Source organism: Salarias fasciatus, chromosome 5, assembly GCF_902148845.1.
Source record: "Salarias fasciatus chromosome 5, fSalaFa1.1, whole genome shotgun sequence".
Lineage (NCBI taxonomy): Eukaryota > Metazoa > Chordata > Actinopteri > Blenniiformes > Blenniidae > Salarias > Salarias fasciatus.
The window spans coordinates 5,656,484-5,675,184 of NC_043749.1; the positions used below are offsets into that span (position 1 = coordinate 5,656,484).

Genomic DNA, 18,701 nt, shown 5'->3' on the forward strand with positions numbered 1-18,701 from the left:
ACAGGAAAGCGGTTCTCCTATACTCCAGCAGTGTATCGGACGCGGACTCTGCTTGCTGCGATAGACTACAACTGTGACAATGGCTGCGCCCCGGCACGAAACAAAGATGGACACAAGATGTAAGCTGTTAGCGTATCTAAGGACAACTCCAGAATGGAATATCATAGTGTTTGCCTGATACTGTAGTTGTGAAATACGTGTGTTCTAGTATTTGTGCTTCCTTTCAGTTACAGACGATGCTACAATAAGAAGTCCAAATCCTGGAGTGTCTGCACAGTGAAGGAAAATAAGTACTCCTACATTCAAGACCTGCAGAGAGGCATTCTTCGGAAGAGGCTTGAAAGTGGAGGTGGCCTTCCCAAGACACAGACCCTGAGGCCAGATGACCCCCGGAATTTGGGGTTCTGGCTTCAACACAGCCGCCACCAACAGCTGAGCTTGTGAGGACGCACGTGAAATATGGTGAAGGTGTTCCCCAAAGTGAACACTGACGATCCTTCCTTGTCTTCTTTCATAAATGCACATCAATACAACATATCACTCTGACAGGCTGACTACAGACACATAGTGACAGCTTTACTGGACCCCCACCCACACTGCTGCTACTGTACTTATTGTAATTGTTCTCAGTAACTTCTAACATTGTCACACAGATTATTCAGTATTTTTTTATTTATACTGTCATAGTTTGTTCAATCAAAACATACACATATCCTGCCATTGTAAAAATGCACATTGCATTCATGCTAAGAGTGTGCATGTGCCTGTTTTTCCTTTTTTCTCTAGGTCCTGTTTTATTACTTACTCACTTTACTGTGAAGGAACAAGTGCCAAAGACAAAGTACTTGAAATTTGAAAACAGTGAAAGATGGTGTATAAATAAACGTTTGTCTTGTTTTGCACAGATGTATTTATTTTGAAACACACACACAACAAGTGGACAGTCTAAAGGCAAATTCTGTACAAAAAAAACTATAAAAACTTATTACAGTGCAGTCAAACAATGACACGCTACATAGTCTGCGGACCAGGAATCCGGTGTACTGCCCCCTTGGGTCTGGAAAACTCTCTCCAGGTCAGTGTTCATCTTGTTACAGTTTGCGCAGGAGCACCGATGTAGATCACCTCCACCTGGGACTCTCTGACGATTAGGGTCCTCCAGCAGGTCCAAAATGTCGAACACCAAGCCAGATGTTGAAAGGAACACTTATAGGAGCTCTCCCCTCTGATTGTGGTCCAGTGCTTGTATTCTGGCTTGCATCTCTCTGTTTCTGCGTTCGTGCAGATCCTGTACTCTCTGCTGGGTCTCGGGGTTCAAGTCTTCTGGTGTCCTACTTCTCCCTCTGCCCCTCCCTCTGCCAGCACTAGTGCGTGGGGGCTCACACTCAGAAGAGGTGGAGGTAGTTTCTGGGACAGGGAATTCCTGAAAAAAAAAAGTCACAAACGTAACATTTTTTTTTATGTTTAATCAACATCAGAATCATTTTAGTAATAAATGAATGCAGAATTAGCCATATAGAATCCTAATAATACAATTATAACAGAAAAAAATAAAATGGTAAGAAACTGAGTAGTAGCACTTTCCCTGAGAGACTTCAAAGTATATTTGTGCAAATTGTGCAGGATTAATAATCAGGCAACGCAGCACCTTCCTGCCAGGATCTGTATGTGTGTGTTTACTGTGAAATGCTTCTAACCCTCCCTTCGCCAAGAAGGTTATGTTTTTGCCGTCTGCTGTTTATTTCTTTGTTTGCAAGATAACTCAAAAACTACAAAATTGATTTGAATTATTTTTTTAGGAAATGTCCTAATTGGTAAAGGGAACAAATTATTACATTTTAGTAATGATCCGGATTGCCTATTAACCGATTAACATTATAGAAACGGCCCTGCTCACTCACAGTCCCTTCAGACTGGCCATATCGCCCGCTGGAAGCACAGCGGAGCACAGTAATCACACATCATGCAGATTGATATCATTCAACAAAGTGCGTTTACAATAAATATAGGACTGTAGTGATGGGGGGATCACTATTTATGTGAGCTGCTTGGTGGATGTCTGTGGTCTCAGAGGGGGGAAAAGCGGTAGAAAAACAAAGTTACGTTTACCAAAGTTAAACGTTTATTTTCTGCATCATGATATAACATTGTTTAGCCATCATTAGATTCATTACCTCGTCGCTGTCCATCCTTCACAGCCACTGGAAACACATGTGAGCGAGTTCAGCCCAACAGCATGCGACCGGGAGCAGCATTTGACGACGCCACGCGCTAGTGCTCATGGGAACTGTAGTGTTACTTCAGGCAAAACACTACCGCTTTTGTCCACCGGCGCCGCCAAAATCAACGAAAACTGAAAGTTCCTTAGTGTAACTTTAAAGTTTCAGGTTTTCTGATATTTGTACGAATCCAGACTGATGAGTCTCTCTGAAATCTGTGATCAGTCCAAGCATCTCTTAAGACTCAGAATCTCTTCGTACGCTGAAAGTGAATGAAACATGACTGATGGCTGACTAACTGACGTGGAACTTGTCCCACGCTCTCTTTTTGAAGTGTAGGGTGGACTACATACTGTCGAGAGCATTTATCATTAGCGGGGGGCTTAAGCTGTAAACAGGCCACATCATTAGCAAGTCTAATTACATCTGAGTCCAAGGTCTCTCTGCAGACAGACTCAGGAGCTCTCATGCAAGGGCACGCCAACAAACACATGCACAGAGTTGTCCAGTGCAGGAATAGGGGAGGAGAGACTAAATAAAACACCTCTAAAAATAAAGAACGCAGGAAATGGAGACTGTCGGAATTAATATCAGAAATATATTTCTCTGAATAAAGTGAAATGTGAAGGAGTGGCTTGCTGTGTTGCATCAATGCACAAGATCACAATCTGGGTAACTATACAATGTCAAATAATTATTTGTTGATATGACTCTTAAAGATAACCATCGTATTGTAGTAGAGAAATTATTAGTAGTAGGGTTATTGAGCTCACCAGCCAAATCCTGATCAATCTAATAATTGTATCACAAGATAGTGTCGTGAGTTACTGCATCTCTGTTCATAAAATTCAATCCAAGACAAAAGAAGCAGCGGCACAGTCCGATACTATGAGAAATGGAAAGTTGGACAAGTTATGAAGCTTTTGACAATAAGCTGCTGAAACTCTGAGGAACACTGACCCAAGAAAGCGGAACCACCTTAAAACTTTCATAACAAACTTGTAAAACCTGAAGGCAAACATGTACGTCGGTGATGAACTTTTCCTTTTCCTTCAAAAATAAATAAATAAATAAATAAATAAACCTCATCGAACACTCTCAGTAACAAAATATGTGCAGGACATGAAACTATAAGATAACTGGTGAAGCTAGAGGAGCCTGAATGCACAGACAAAGGTGCAGATAATTGTGAACCAAGAGAAAATGAGAAACACACAATAGCAAGGAAATCTATTTAAGTGTTCTTTTCTGTCCGTGCTTGTGTTAACAGCTTGAATGATCTGGCGGCTGAACCCAGTGTAATAAAAGAGGGGAAGAAGGTGGGAAATCCCTTACTGGCTGCTTTCATGCCTTCTAAAGACATGCTGCCTACAGTGATTAATGTGCATGTGTGTGTTGGTGAAGCATCCAGGATGTACCCTTTCTTTCACGCTTTGCTAACTGCGAAAATAAAAACTAATCCAACCCCACTGCTACCCTATTCTGAATAAAGTTTGAGTGATAGATGACTGGGTGTCTCTGAGTGCTTTTCTCTTTAGTTTTTAATCAAAAGTTTGGAGACTTTTTGGGTGACTGGGAGCTAACAGGTGCACCAACCTAGCAAAACAATCCAAAAGTCAGTGAGTGTAACTGTTGAACACCTCAGTGTGATTCTCACTTGTCCCAACGGCGGCCCTGACTCTCTTGGCAGAAGCTGTGAGAAGCTGTGATTTACAGTTCAAGTAGGTGACGCCAGCAGGCGGCTTTGGCTGGACTTCAGTGCATGAACTTCATCAGAGTGGAAGGTCTTGATAATGATCTGATGCACAGCGATCAGCGGTGCCACGCCATGATTAGCACCGACAGCCTGATGACGAGGATGCTGTGACAGCAAAAGCTGTGCAGAGACGTGTTAAAGGAGAGACTGAGGGAGGATGTGTGGACAAGAGTGATGAGAAAGCATAAAGTGTAAAAAGTCACCTACATGTTGCGACAAAGTTTGAGGTGGGAGCAACTTGATCAATAAGGGTAAGAAAGACAAATCATTTTTGAGGTAAATATAAACAAATAAACATCCAAGACAGCAGAAAACAGCCAGCTAGCAAACACTGAGATATTCTCTGGTGCTTGCTAATGCTGGCAAAATTATACTTTCCTTCTCCTTCATTTTTTTCAGCCCGTCTTCTCCTTTCCCCTATCTCATACACCCTCGCTATGACAATATGTCATACAATGGATATAATTGCAATAATGCAATTTGGTTGGGAGGCGGATTGAGAGAATAATTGGGCTCAGCCTCAACGAAGTGACAGGCTAATGATTTAGCATGGCCAGTGGCTATTGTGAGAAGCGAGCGCTTTCAACGCTACTGAGCTAATTTCCTCTGATGATGGTCTTAGCTCGTCGTCTTTGTGTCGGCACAGAGGAGCGCATGGCCATAAGGCGGACAGCTAGATGATGTAACCCACCCACCCGATGCCAAACAAACACATGTCTCTTGTCTGGGAGAAGCCACCCACTACTCTCAGTTACTTCGAGCACAAAATGGGCCTCATTTGGAGCGAAAATGAAGCAAATGAAGATGAAGCAAATCCTGAAGCAAGAAGAAGTCCAAAATAGGGCATAATTTCTTTGTCGCTGTAGAAACCAACAGCAGTTGTAAAAGGCAGGGTAAGCATTACCATAGCGATCATAGCTAATTGCTCAGTGTTACAGTGAGGCAAGACCACCACTTTAAATTACCCGAGCAATCGCAGTCAGTTCAAGAAAAACGTGACTGTGATTCACTTTGAAGAAGAAATTATTCTGATGTGGTGCTGCACAATATTTGAGCACAATCTCAGTGATGTATTTGGATTTTTTTTTTTTCCGGAAAAAAAAAAAAAAGCAATATACAGTCAAAGCACCCGACGGTACGGCTGTATGACTTTGTTCAAAGATGAATTTGCATTTGAATGGAGTGAGTGCCCATCACTTGCACAACAATAACAAGGCAGAACTGCTTTTTACCAGTGACCAGTGCTGCGAAATGTCACATCTTGATACCTATTCTGTTTGATGAGACAAGAATAAGACTTCAAGACGTTTTTTCTTTTTTTTTTTTCTCCTGCTTCTGCAAAGTACGGCTCGAGTGAAAACAACCACAGATAAGCTTGTTTCTCAGTGTGTGGACATGATGTGAATGCAAAGTGTGTGAAGGCGAAAGAGGCTGAAAAACAGTGTGTGCTGTGTTGTGTGTGTGTGTGTGTGTGTGTGTGTGTGTGCTGGCAGACTAAGTGCAGGGCTTCAAACCAAAGCTGGTGAATGTATTTATATCAGCTCATTCTATGAGCCCTGCAGCTGGTGAGATGAAAGCATTACCACAGCGAGCGCTGCATGTTTGTATGTTTTGGTGCACGTGAGAGCGGATTATTAATGACTTTCAACCAGGTGAATGGGGGAGAAATCTCCCACACTTAAATCAGTTGTGTTCTGACATTTTTGCGCCAGAGGCGGGCAGAATGACATGTTTTGCACTGACAGTGTAGCTCTTTTCCTCACTTCTGCGCTCCTCCTTCATCTCTTCATTTCCTTCCTGCTTGCTCTTCATCCTTGCTCCTCTCGTCTTCTTTTGTATTTTAAAGTGCCTTTCTTATTCTATAAATTCATTCTTTCCTTTCTTTCATCCACTCTTTGCTCTCTGAAGCCATCTGCTGTTTTTATTTCTTCCTGCTTATAGTGTTGTTAGATATTGCTGCGATGGCTTCGCCACACAGAGAAGCTTCGCAGAAAGAGAGAAGAAGGCAGTAAAAACTCTACCTGGCAGGGTTAGTTTCACCCAGGCTGGGCTGAGGGAAGGGGAGAAGCATTTATAAAGGTTGGCACCAGGAAAGCCTTTCGCTTTCTCCCCTGCTCACTCCCTCTCAGCCAGAATCAATGCTCCAAAATCCCCCAAAGCCAGATCCTCTTACATCCTATCAATTATTCAACCTGCCTCTTTTGTACAACCACTCCTGTTTACAAGGACTGCCTGGCCAATTGTAAATGTTTGCCTGCCCGCTGAGCCCCCATCACCTCCCAACCACACACGTTGATTACACAGTGATTTAGCTCTATTCTGCCATCCCCTCCCCTCCGCCTCTTCCACAGCACTCACATCTGTGCTGACGGGGCATCTGTCAGGCTGGCGCGGAGGCAGAAAGCCCCGAGCTTTGAGGGCGAACGGGGCAGAGCGCGGTGAACGGTGCCAGTCACTGCCCGTGGAGCTTGTCGTCTGGGCCGGGGTCTGGCTCAGGGCACGGCATCTGGCTGCCAGTCCCAGCAGATGTGAAGCCACGCTCGGGGGGCCTCTGAAAGTATGCGTCTGAATATGTTTGCTCCGCAGCGACTGGTGGACAGAGAGCGTGAGCATCATTTCTCAACACATTCTTTTGCAACACTACACAAAGTTTCACCCCCTCTCAAGCCGAAGGCTTCTGCGTGTCAACAAAAGTTCACATAATGGCATTGTTAGTCATCGAAAAGTTTCCAATGCAAATAACAAAACACAAAGTGCTATACTGCAATCAGGGCCGGCGCGGGCTTCTCAGGCACCCTGGGCAAACCCGACACGAACGCCCCGTGGTAGTGTCGTGGAGAGTCGCACCGCGAGAGTTGTTGAGCGGGGGGGGGGGGGGGGGGGGGGTAGTAAGAGGCCGCCGACTGTCACCGAAAGTTGTCGGGGGGGGGGGGGGTGCGTCGGCAATAGTTGTCGAGGGGCGCGAGCAAGCAAACCAAGCAGTGCGCTGCTCAAGCGGCCGTCACAGAGGCGCACCCTGGGCGGTGCGCCTCACGGTCTCATCAAGCGCCCCCCTATGGCTCGGCGCCCTGGGCAAGTGCCCCGGATGCCCAGCGTAATCGCCGGCCCTGACTGCAATATAAATTTGAAATATTGTTTTCACAGCACAAAGTCTGGAGGCCTTTCCCAATTAGATCTCATGAGATCATTTTCTGAATTGATCTGCTATAGGTTTGGATTGCTGGGAGGCTTCAGTGCATTCAGTTTGTGTCCTCGATTCACCGCCTGTGCATTTAGATCTTTTGGTGTCCCTGTCTTGTAGCGAGCGTTCTCTCTCTTTTCCCTTCTGTATCGTTCTAGTGGATCTGTGGCTTGTGGAGCTGGACATTCATCTTTTCATGCCCCAATTAAGACTGTCGGGTCTATATGAGTTTGCTATCATATGTCAACGTCTTTGTTTATTTTATGCTTTGTGTCCCTTCTGAAATGTTATGATCACCTAACATATTCTGGCTCATCAGAAATCCTCCTCCCCTCAGCCTGATTATGTTGGAATTTTTTATTTTTATTTTTTTCCTTGTTAAAACGGAGTTTCTACTTTCCACTGTTGTTTTTGCTTGCTCTTGTAGAAGTGATGGTTTTTCCTTCTGTAGTTAAATGTGAAGGGGGTGTGACATGGCTCTGCTGAGATTGGTCTTTTATAAGTAACACTGAACCAAAATTACAATGGCAAAACTTATTTTTCAGCATTCACGATTGAGAAATTTGAGAATTTATCAGACTTCAACCCAAATACTCACATTTCCTTTATCAAATGTGCTCGAGAAACAACATCTGTGGCAAATATAAACTGGTTTATTGGTGTTTTGTTGAAGTCTGTGTTTAGAAGTGTACGAGCACACAGTGTCTAAAGTATTTTAGAATCCTCTGAACAAGTTAAAATCGAACAGCTTAGTAAAATTGTTGTTTATTACGGGATTTGTCATTTCTTTTTGAGAAAGAAACATGTGTTCTTGTGTGTGCAACACATTGGAGGTTTTCTACTGGTTTTAAATGAATCACTGTGTTAACAGGCCTCTGCAGGGCTTCACAACAAATCAGTCATTTGAATACAGTCTGCTGGAACAAGTAGGTATCTAAAGAAATGTGAGTAACAGGGATCAAGGCTAGAAAACAGAAAACTGCGTTTCAAGGGAGGGAATTTTCAAAACAAGCTTGCAGTTGATGAAATTAGTGAAACCGTGGCTTTCTGTGAACCTCGGGGCTCCTGGAGGACCGGGGCAGGGACAGCAGCTAGATTTGGTTGAGTTCAGGAGAACGTCCTTGTGGTTCTAAATGCTCGGTGTTGAGCCACACCCAGTCTGTTTGTTAAACACCCCGATAAACAGAAATGTTAAATTAGCAATTACCTTCTCTCTCTACTTTTTCATATTCACATCTCTAAGAGTTTTTTTTTTTTTCTTTCCTTTTTGCTTGGATTTTCATACTACTGCTATTCCTTCTTTGCTTGTGCCTTCCCCCACCTCCACAGCAGCAGTGAAGTTTCTGCAGGGGTCAGATGATGGTTAGAACAACAAATTCACTTTAACTCTTACCGGGAGCTGCAGTCGGTGAAATCTGAAAACAGCTACTGAAACACAATGAGGAAAGTTTTGTCTTGAGTGAGATCTTAAAAAACACCGGGCTCGCTCATGGAGTCAGTTGAGTTGTGCTGTTTTGTATCCCTGAAATATGGACACAAAACTGCAGTTCCATTTCCGTTTTGCATAAACATGATGGGTAAACGCACTGCCTGGGATACTGAACAGCCGGCAGATGGGACAGGAGTTTGACTTTTTATTATGTTGCGTGCGGTGCAGCAAGTCAGAGCTCGCCGCTGCCTGCGTGCGATGTTTCTAAAGCTGGGAGTGAGGGCCACAGAATCGGTGGAACTAATGGTTTCTCTGTGTTTGATCCTCCCCTGTTCTGTCTCATCACTCTCTCCATACCTCACCTGCCAGGGAAATTTATGAGGACACTGTGTCTCCACCCAGCACACTAGACAGTAGATGATTCTCGGCAAAACAAACCATTAATTTGGTAAATAAGGAGGGAACAGCACATTTGGATAATTAATTATGAATAATGCATGCATATTTAGCTTTTGCTTTCAGTGTGAACACTGCAATCCCAGCTAGTTGGCTATTTCTTGACATAGCAATAATGCAGGCTGTTTATCTGAGAGTTAAATTTACATTAATGCATCATCTTAATGTGATCTTGATGTTCTGCTGTGCGGTCACATGTCGGACTCGCTATATGCTTGACAGTCATACATTCTGACAGTAACATCATTTCCAGAAATTAGAAATGGGCTTTAAATAGCTATGTTGTCATACCCGAAGAACCAATTAAGTGCCACTGGCCATGTGCAACATCGTGATTTCTATAGTTACGTACTTAACTGGCACTACATGTTTGCATCATATCCTCGAATTTATAATTATTTAATATTTGAGCATCAGTTGAGAAAATTAGACATGCCATTCTGTCACATGTATGCCTCTTAGTACACTGGAGATACTGTGTAAGAAAATGTGTCTTTCCAGAGTGTGTTAGCTGTGTGTTTATTATCAGAGGTACCATGTACGCCCCTATTAAATATTTGGTATCTCATAGCATAAAGGCAAAAAGACAAAAAATAATAATCTATTTGCCTATAGGCTATAGATACAGTAATGTGGTGGTTCAGTTATTCACACCTTCCTCTCGCAAAAAAGGTATGAAACACACACACACAAATAGCATATAACTATTAGATACATGTGGGACAATGATTGTGGCCGGTTAATATGTTAATATTATGAATAGAGAATCTGAAACACACACACGCGTGCACACGTGCACGTGTGCACCGCAGGGCCCCTCTTTATCAGCGCCGCTCACATTGGCAACGGCACATGCATTGCCAAGACTGCCAGGCCACGGCCATGCTAATGTAACCCGTTAGTCTAACAAAGGCTCAGGTCAATGGAGCCTCCAGTGGCTAATTGCTTCGGAGAGATAAGTGAGTTTGACGACGCAGCAAGGGACGGCTCAGCGAGAGGAAGCAGAGAGGGAGACGATGTTAATGAATCCTCCCGTTCACTCCACCGTCAATATCGGCCTGTCGCAGGCCTGCTGCAAAATGAATATTAAAGACACTTTTGATTGTTTGTCTGCAGTTTTTCCTTTTTTGCTTGGTTTCATTGAATTTTAATGGGGTGCGTATAGATGTTTTTGTCACGTATTATTCTGTGCTGGCTAAGAGACCGGAGCTAATGCAATTAATCCCCACACCATCACCTGACAGCTAACCAGCTGTGGAAGCCAGTGAAAGCATGTGACCAGGTTGCACTGCTCCAGCATACTCCACCGTAATGCTAAACGAAGAGCACTTGCTGCATTGTGTTCTCAAGTGAGCTAAGTGACGATAAAAGGGCTGAATATGATTAGATGTGTATGAATAATATATTTCTGAGAGCTTTTGTGTGTACATCTGAGAAATGATTTGATCTGTTGAAGGAGACGTTTGGGTGGGAGTTGATTTGCACCCTCTGTAGTGACAGTGACAAGACCAGCAACTCCCATCCGGTGCTGATACCACCAATCAGACCATCTTCATCAGCTAATCTGCTTGTGACTTATATTAAATCAGTGTCAGTTTCAGACAGCAGGAGTCAGAGCCTGCTTTCTCTGCAAAACCTTTCCTCTCCTGGAGCTGACTGGGGTTGTCAAACGTCTCTCTGCCTCTGACAGACTCACTTCATCTGAAGATTACCATTCTCGCTGAACATGAATCCTGCACCCATATTTCCTGGATATGGCTGCGGGCTAATACAAATTGGACTTGACAAAAGATGATGCATATGCCAAGACAATGGTGTTTCAACCCTATATTTCTCCCTCTCTAGGTACTGATTGTGTGAATTGCCAATGAGTGTGATGATGGACTATTGGAAGCATTCGTTTGATGATGCAAGTGCCCCCCTGGGAACCACCCAGGCTTGGCGTATAAACAGGGACATATTTAAAACACGCTTCACAGTCCCCATCTCTCAAACCCTATAGCTATACCTCTTTATCTCAGTTTTTTTTTTCTTTTTTCTTCTGGAAAGCTCATCAGTCGTCTGTTTTCCATTTTCACTCAACCTGCCTCTCGTTAGTATCATATTCAGCAGTCGTTTCCTCCCAAGCAGCTTGTTTGTTTCTGTGAATCCTGCCCTCTGGATCCCACCAGTTGCTAACCCGCAGAGATGAAAGCGACCATTCCTGATGGCGTGTTTGAGGTTGGACCCCTTCTGAAATACTACATACATCGTCCCTTCCAGTTGAAGAGACGATTATTTCACACACTGGATAATGTGGTCTGTAGGCTCAAACAGCAGATACTGTAGATGGCTCTCGTTGTTTTTGAAGCTTCCTGTTAGAAAAGTTGCAGGAGAGAAAGAAGTGAACTATGTATAGTTGCTGATATCGACCCAGTTTGCATGATACATAACATTCCATTAAAGGTGAGTACGGTCCCACAACTTCCTTTGAGACACCCTGAGTCCTCTTAGCTCGCTCTGTCAACTGGCATTGTATAAATTGCCAGAGATGGAGGACTGTGGTTCTTTTGTCTGCCGGCCAGCACACCGGTGTTAAATGTGTGTACGTTGCACTCTGCAGATGCGCTCGTTAAAAATCGGTGACCTGCTGGGACAAAGAGCGAATCCATCCCTGGCAGGTTGCTCTGTCTTTCTGATTGGTCTGGAAAGTGAAGGGTGGAGCTGCAGCGTCGAACCCCAGCCACCAGGGAGCAGCGCAGCGCAAACAGTCCTCAAATATTGATTCTCCTGCAGAGAGCCAAGTTGGATGGAGGGAGAAAGGCGCCATGCTCATGAAATCTCCTGGGGAGGAGAAAAGAAAGAGGAGGGATTGAGAAAGGAAACACATCCTTCATGGTTTGATACTGCACAGCTCCAGAGAGCTTTTTTGCCTCACGTATCTGTAATTAAGATGTGTTCCTTTCTCTACTGATTACACAGTAGTGCCACATCAGTCTGTGTGTGTGAGAAGGTAACAGACCAGACTAAGTTCAAGAAGTCAAGCCCCCATGAGTGTGTTTTCCTCTGCAGAATATCCCACATACTTCCTCTTTAAATAGACTGTTGTTCCTGCTCATGGAAAGTGAGCATTGTGGTGTGACTGGCCTAACTGCAGCGCTGCACCATAAGCCTAAAAATATTCCGTGTCAGTGGTCCCGAGAGAAGCCGAGTGCTATCCAGGCCTCTCAGTAATGAGAGAGTGGAGCTGCCTGCCACTGGTAGCCCTGCTGTCCCCAAGCTCCCTCTGGCTCAGAGCTCAGCGTCGGCGCCCGGCGAGTCAGCGGCTGAGCTCCTGCAGATTTATCATAGCTCACAAAGCAGCATGTCTGAGGAGCAGGGGCTCTCATTCACAGAGGAGCAGCCCCCAGCAGGCTAACCCCTGGGCACACTGACCCGACATACTCACATATCAGAGAGGCAGACTTGAAAAGGCCCGCATTTGGATTTGTGTGTCCATGAGGGGGAATTAAACTCGGGCGGCATGAAAGTTTGAAAAAAAAGTTGTGTGTGTGAGTTCAAATTGCAGAGAAATTAAGATGCAGGGTGTTGGGACAGACTGCGTTAAAACTGTGCCATATTTGATTTGACGGGCAATATGGCAGGAAAAGTGTGAGCGAGAGAGAGAGAGAGAGAGAGAGAGAGAGAGCGAGAGAGGCACAAGAGGGAGACCGAAGGTTCAGAGAATGAGAGAAAGTGAGAGCAGGAATAATGGAGAGATGCATGATGGCTGTCCAAGGTGCTCAGCTGCACCTTTTTGGAGACTCTGCCATTATCTGGGACAATTATTCAGACATAGTTGTGTTGATTTGGAGTGAAAAGCAGAGGACAATCAACAGCTACAGCGACAACAAAAACTATTCAGTGAAAGTAGCTAGAAATTCATGCAATGGTTGGTTGTTACGGGAGCTTTTTAAAAATTGAGAACCTGAATAATTTGAGAGGAAAAGAGAGAAGAGAGAGAGAGTGAAAGAGAGAAGAGGCAAGACTTCACAAATATAGTTAAAAAAAAATCCAGACAAACGATCCTCCTTGTTTTAACATTTATGGGCCTCCTTTTAACAGTTAACATAAGAGATGTCACAGACTTAATATAATAGATCAAAGATATATAACTGTAAAGGCTGAGCTTGGGAAATGTTTCTGGGCAAAAATAAGACAGATGAATCACACTTTGCTAGTTCATATTGTACCACGCTGTATGTAAAGCAGTGCTCTGTAGTCGGAGCCATTTTTAACCAATAACTACTCAGAATTAGAGGGCTGTGACATACATATTTATCTACTTCAAGTGTTTGACATTTTACAAAATGCTCACCTTCAGTTTCATGTGACATCCACAGCAAAACATGGGAAATATTGAGAAAAACAAAACATTCCCCAATGGTTTCAACTAGTGCAAATATCTTACATGAATTTTTAATATGTTGTTATGATCCTACTGCAATTCCCCAATTAGGGACTGCAAAATGACTCCCGCAAACAGTCTTCATGGTTGTGACTTGACCCACAAGAGCAATTTGATGCTAATTTGCTATTTGCTAGTTACGAGCTGCTATCTGTTTCATTCTTCCCAAACCATTGCCACTGTTTCCCAGCTTAAGTTCGACAACAGGTCGACCTCGTCCAAGAACACAGTATTTAGTTCATGTCTCACATTCCTCCACAAATGCTTTGCTTGTATATATACTTTGAAATGCTTAATCAGTGTCTGTAACCCTTCTTTTTTCTCCATCATTGGAAAAAAAAAAGCCCTGTTATTGTCCAGATGTACCCTGATCGCAGTCCATTGGTCTCAACAACCAGCACAGTGTAAATGCTGTATGTGCGGCTCCACGTGCCCAAGTGTACATAGTTTGCGACGAGTACATTTTATCCCATTGTTTCATGATGGATATCCCAACAATAGTCCTTTCTTTGATCCTTTTTCCCCATCGTACAGTAAATACGTGTGAGTCATCCATCCTTTCCATACGGACAGTTTCAGGTTTCCTCGTGACTCAGAGGCTCTCTCGCTATCGAGTGACCTGAAAAAAGGAAACAATAGCACACATAAGAACAGAGAATTCAGTGTCACGGAGATGTGCCATTGCATGAAGTGACACCGTGTATTGCTTCAAACTCACTGGATGAAAACTTCTCCGTGAAAGGAGACGATCAGAGGTCAGGGGAGAATATGCCAAATCAAACAGTTTCCTTTTCATTTTCGGCTCTGTGTTTATCGTTGGAAGGAAAACAGAAGTTTTGCAGTGGAGCCGCTTCACTGATAGCAGAGACGGACAAGTCTCCACAACTGGAGCTGTATTCTACATTTCATGGGGCTGTAATGGTTTGTTTACACCTGGGAGTAAGTTGAAGGTCCATAAGTGAAAATATAATTACTTTGTTTTCCATCAGCAAACCCAATGTCGATGCGCATTTACATTGAATAGACAACCTTATACATAAAAATCTCCTCTTTCCTGTTTCAGTGCGGCATATATTTGAGCCCTAAAGTCAAATGCATGAAATGGGACGTCTAAAGACATGGATTTTATGTTGCGGTGTGTTTGCCTCTCCTTGTTAAACAGTGCTCAGGCAATCTATGTGTCTTTCTGCAGCATGCCTACGCTGTGTGGGAGTGAAAGGAAGATGGACAGACACAGATCATGATGGTGAATAACATGCTGAGGTGGTGAAAGGAGGTCATGGGTAGAATGAGAGGCCCAGTATAAAGGAGAGAGACACGGAGAAAGTGAGAGAGCAGGGCCGTGTGAGCGGTTGCCAGGGAATCGATGTCTCATTGCAAGCATCTTCAATGACATCTGCCACCAAGTCTCCAAGTAACTGCTCCCCAGTCCCAAAGCACTTTGCAAATGCACAATTAATGTCCAGCGATGCAGTCAGCTGATCACCTAGTCAGCCGGGGTTGAGAGGGACAGAAAACAGGCAGCGGGCGGGAGGGAAGAAGAGGGGAGACGGCAACATGCAACAGAATGAGGATAATTGCACCTATCAGTCCCAGAGTTGGTGTTAGGCCCAGGGTCATTAATTCCACTGCCTGTGACTGAGCCCAGCAGTGCCTCTGTTGCTCAGTCTACCCCACTCACCAATTTAATTATGACTCTTAATTGTAAAGCCTCAGTGGAAGGCTCCAGCCATAATGCATTCTAATGAATGCGACAGATGTTGTGCTGTTATGCCATCTCTTGAGCAATTATTCTTACAGCGCCTGTGCCGCTTTCTCTTCCAACTGTTTCTCTTTTTATATTTCACCTGTAAATAAACCGCACCTGCTACGTCCCGCGACATGCACTCTGGCACGCACGCACGCACACACACACACACACACACACACACACCCTGGTTGTCTGTCCCACAAATTAACTTTCACACTTCAACAGTTCACAAAGGGCCATGAAGGACCCTCATTTAAATCAATTTATGTTGTATGAATGGCGACGGCTTACATGGCATCACACAAGGGTTGTTGTAAGCAACAGTGTGTACAAAGGTCTTGTGTTTTCCCCAAACCTGCCTGAGAGAGATCATTTATAGCTGCTTTACAGAGAAAAAAAGAGAAGCTCCCCTCTGGGTTTGTTTGTCGATTAGCTCTCAATTTTCTTTGTAATTTTTATTGATGTTTGAAATTGGTGATTAAATCTGAATCCAAACAACCTTTGTTTACAAGATTATCTTTAATTTGTTTGGTAAGCCCTTCAGAGACGCCTGATTTCATACACAGGCATGCTCAGTGTGAATAATAGCAATTGTCATCATCTTTAAAGTTCACCAGGCACGAAGTGAGGGACGATCTTTTATAGAAAATGCAAATCACATTGAATTCAAGATTAGCTCTGTGTACAAAAAAAAAAAAAAGTTAGCCAAGTAACAAATACTAAAAGTGACAATATCACTCTCACCTTGGTGGTTTTGACTTTGTTGCCGGTGCTGCAGGACCATCCCGTGAGGTCAGGCAGGACCTTACACTCCTCTCCGTCCATACACGGCTGCATCTGGCACCACCACTTCTGGGCCACGATGGAGGCTGGAGTGGAGAGGGGAGCAAAATAACCACAGCAGGTTACAGAAAGGAGAGGTCGCAAGTAAGAGGAAAAAGTGAGCTGCAACACCAGCACAGCAACATTCATCACTGGAAAACACACCAACTCAGCGCTAACACACTGGCACGAACTAATGTGTATCTTCATATATAAATTAACCAAACTATTAGTCCGAACATGACTCCTAACCAAAAAAGGAAATGCTCGAAAATGAAGTATTACAGTGAAAAATTCTGTGAATCGCTGTCCATGGTGCTGAACCTATCACTTGAAAATCAGCACCATGGACAGCGCCTGTTGTCAATGTAGATCTTTGGAAATCAGGAACAAAAACAATGTATGTAAAATGTGTGGTGATTATTATTATTATTATTATTATTATTATTATTGTTATTATTATTATTATTATTATCATTATTATCATTATTATTATTATTATTATTATTATTATTATTAATATTCCGTTATACATGTATGTCATGGGGAAAAATGACGCTTCAAAGAAAAATTGGAAATATGATGCAATATTTCACTGCCATGCCAGAGAAGAACGTAAAAATGGTCATATGTGTGCAGTGTTTTACTTGTGTGAATGTGTATACTTCCTAAAAATAACTTTCTATTGTTGAAATTAAAACACTGCTGCTCATCCAGCTTCTGTTTTGTCTGCAGTGCAATAAGAAAGTGCAGCGCTAGCAAGTGTGCTCTCATATTTACATCAAAACCTGAGGTCTATTTATAGTGATATAATAGAAAACCAGAACTTTCACATAGTGGAATTTTTTTCCAAACAAATCATCTGATTTAGCACAATGTTCTGACAAATGGAATAACACTGTTCATTGGAGAAAGATGTGATAAAATGTTCATTTAATAAGTAGACACTCAAAAAGGGAGGGAAGTATAGTCATTCCCTTAGGAAAGACTCTCCTCTTTGGCATTCTGTTTAAATTTGTACAAATGATAAGATCAGCATGAACCTATTGTCCATATCTGATTGTCTTAGCTATTAAGAAAGATTTCACTCTGGCCCACAGTTTGTCATTGTCCATATTGGAAAGGATGGTTCAGGTCAGAAATTACTGTTTGACTGGATTCCCCCTCCATAGGAAGTGTATTTGAGTTCGTTATCTTACTGTTGTATAATTCCAATAAATCATGAGCCGGGAGGAGCAAGTCTCTGAAGAATGGTACTCAGAATGGAGCTGATTCAGTGCAGCTGTGTAGACTTGAATAATCCAATCAACACGTCACATCTTGTGAATTAATCCTCTTTCTGTTTGCCTTCTTGCTGTTGGTGCCACATCTGGCCTTGTTTTTCAGTCAAGAGACGCTGCTCGTCCTCTGAGAGCTCAGTCACACAACATTATTTAGTATCTCTGATGAAACTTCTGTCAGAGGAGAAAAGGGATCTTCTGGTGATGTGACCAGATCAGACTTTGGACACAGATGTTACCTGAGAGTCCTTTACCCCAGTCATGATTTGGTTCTGAGAAAATTCCTCTTTGCTTTGAGAAGCAGGCCGACCCCTGACACTTTCATTATGTCTCATACAGTTCTTTCTACCAGTAAAATACCATTTCATAATCAATGATTGAAACATAAGGTACAACCGGGATTATTACAAGAGTGAGTATATTTACTGAAATGGATGAACTGAGATGAACTGACCTTTTGTACAATGAAGTTAACACGGGCAGTGCCAATTATTGGCTCGACTTTTATTCTTCTTAACATATTCAGAACAGAACGGACCACCGAGCTTCAGGGGAACTGAAGAAACTTCTTTAATTCATTTCAAAAAGAAATCATTTCAACAATGAAATAAAGAATGGTGCAGTGGTTACCGCTCTCACCTCACAGTCTCACAAAGCCTCATTGGGTTCAGATACCGGCTAGGCATGTCTGCATGTGGTCTGCATGTTCTTCCTGTGTGTGTGTGGGTTTCATACAGACACTCCGGTTTTCTCCCATACTCCAAAAACATGCATATGAAGATAAATGGCGACCCTTAAAGTGTGAATGAGCGTGTATGTGGTTGTCAGTGTCAGTATGTTTGCCCTGCGATGGACTGCAGTAGAGAAGGTGAACAGATGGATCAATAAGAGTAACAGTTTCCACAGTTGCAAACTATATGAAGTATCTAATTTACACAACAAGAAATTAGCTTTTGATTTACTGCTAAATGCATCCATTAACAAAAAAATATTATGATTATACTTTGAATGGCCATTTTGTTAAATATAAAAATTATTTGGTGTTGTCCTATGTTTCATTTTTTTCCCTGTGCAGTCTCACAATTTCTGTGCCACACACATGAGAAAGTGTATGGAACTGAGCCTGATCTGTAGTTAAGCTGGTGTTAAAACCCAAAGTTTTCTCATGTCTTTACAGCTGACACTCAAATCTTCAGGATCATCTGACCCGCAGTCTAGACAGAAGACAGCTTGACAGCTGAAAATAACTCAATTCCCTCTCTCCGAACTCATCATCCCACCATCCTCCTGTCTGGAGAGAGTGCAGAGGAAAAGAAGAGCTCACTCGATTTTTAACTTTCTTTTTTTCTTTTCGTCAATTTCATTAAGCTGCTGGATTGATG

The 18,701-nt window shown here is 43.1% G+C and overlaps 1 protein-coding gene across 1 annotated transcript in view; it reads right to left on the bottom strand.

Moving 5' to 3' along the window:
• Positions 1–13,078: 13,078 nt before the first annotated feature.
• tafa4b (TAFA chemokine like family member 4b) overlaps positions 13,079–18,701 on the bottom strand; it is a 29,101-nt gene continuing 23,478 nt past the window's right edge. The window contains exons 4-5 of the mRNA XM_030091767.1: positions 15,962–16,086; positions 13,079–14,086 (exon numbers count right to left, since the gene is read on the bottom strand). Of these exons, the coding sequence (XP_029947627.1) occupies positions 14,075–14,086; positions 15,962–16,086 (137 nt within the window). The 3' untranslated portion in view covers positions 13,079–14,074. The remainder of the gene's footprint in view (positions 14,087–15,961; positions 16,087–18,701) is intronic.